The sequence below is a fragment of the Octopus bimaculoides genome, chromosome 22 (genome assembly GCF_001194135.2).
Source record: "Octopus bimaculoides isolate UCB-OBI-ISO-001 chromosome 22, ASM119413v2, whole genome shotgun sequence".
Lineage (NCBI taxonomy): Eukaryota > Metazoa > Mollusca > Cephalopoda > Octopoda > Octopodidae > Octopus > Octopus bimaculoides.
Genome location: NC_069002.1, coordinates 31,122,843 through 31,124,298, shown reverse-complemented (window position 1 = coordinate 31,124,298; position 1,456 = coordinate 31,122,843). Strand labels below are relative to the sequence as shown.

Below are 1,456 nucleotides of genomic sequence, written 5' to 3'. Positions count from 1 at the left end.
TATATATATATATATATATCTTTGTTATAGTTTATTCAGAAGAAGAAGTGCAACATCATGGCTCTTTTCTGCGGCCTCCAAGACCCATAGAAAGTAGGAATTTATCCTCAGATCAATGACTTGATCTTAGTATTTACAGCCATGGGTACTCTGCTAAAGACACACTTACGGGTTGTTAAACTGGGTGACGTTCTTAATCAACTCTCTCATACATCAAATTATGTTTGTACTCCATAAACCATCAATATATTTTTCCAATATACTTTGCTAAATAATTCAATGAAATAAATAAATAAAGTTTTGAATAAAACAAAAGAATAAAGATTGCTTGCCAATATAACATGACAGTCTTGGTTTAGGATGAATGTTGCTGTAATTTAGCCCCAGGAGACATCGTCTCCAGCTGGTTATAACCTGGAAATCGCGATACACAGATATTGTTTTGAGCTGAGTGGGGGTGCTAGATTCCCTTGTTTGAAAATATAAGGACACAGATCGTGTGGTATAGCTAGCTGGAGACGATGTCTCCTGGGGCAGCAACATTCGTCCTAAACCAGGACTGCCATGTTATGTTGGCCAAAATCTTTACTCCAAAGTATTGTTGTTGAATATCTCTTGTTGTGAGATTTAAAAAGAGTAATTTTCTAAAACAAAAGAAATTTTGATGAACTTTTATTTTCATGTACATTTTCATAAATATTTATTTTCGTTGTTTTACAATACTGGTTGGAATCCTTACTCTCATGAGTTTGCAGCTTAAGTCAGAGTTTTACTTTCTGGAGTTTATAATCTTCATTGACTTCTTTACAACTTTATTGTTTTTTCTGTTTCTGTAAATAAAAAAAAATGTTTCTTACATAGATATATGTATATATATAGTAACAAATTGAGGAAAAGAGATCATTCAAAGAGGTGTGTTAAGCATCCAATTCACTGGTACGTCAGTTGAATACCATATAAATATAGATATATAAGTTGAAACAATTTGTTGGCCTTTTATGTTATATAATATTATGTTATATTATATTCATAGTATATCATGTAATATTGTAATATAAATAAATTATTGGATTGTTAATAGTATCTCTCTATTTAATTTATCTTTCATCATCATCATCATCATCATCATCATCATCATCATCATCATCATCATCATCATCATCATCATCATCATCATCATCATCATCCCCATCATCATCACCATCATCATGACCATCATCATCATTTAACGTCCGCTTCCCATGCTAGCATGGGTTGGACGATTTGACTGAGGACTGGCAAGCCAGAAGGCTGCACCAGGCTCCAATCTGATCAGGCAGAGTTTCTACAGCTGGATGCCCTTCCTAGCGTATGTATATATATATATATATATATATATATATATATATGTATGTATGTATATATGTTTATATATATGTATATATAAATACATACATACATATATATATATATATAT

General features: G+C 31.6%; 1 protein-coding gene across 1 annotated transcript in view; it reads right to left on the bottom strand.

Moving 5' to 3' along the window:
* Positions 1–656: 656 nt before the first annotated feature.
* Positions 657–1,456, bottom strand: part of LOC106872590 (uncharacterized) — a 6,076-nt gene continuing 5,276 nt past the window's right edge. Inside the window, exon 4 of the mRNA XM_014919664.2 lies at positions 657–830. Coding sequence (XP_014775150.1) covers positions 829–830 — 2 coding nt within the window. The 3' untranslated portion in view covers positions 657–828. The remainder of the gene's footprint in view (positions 831–1,456) is intronic.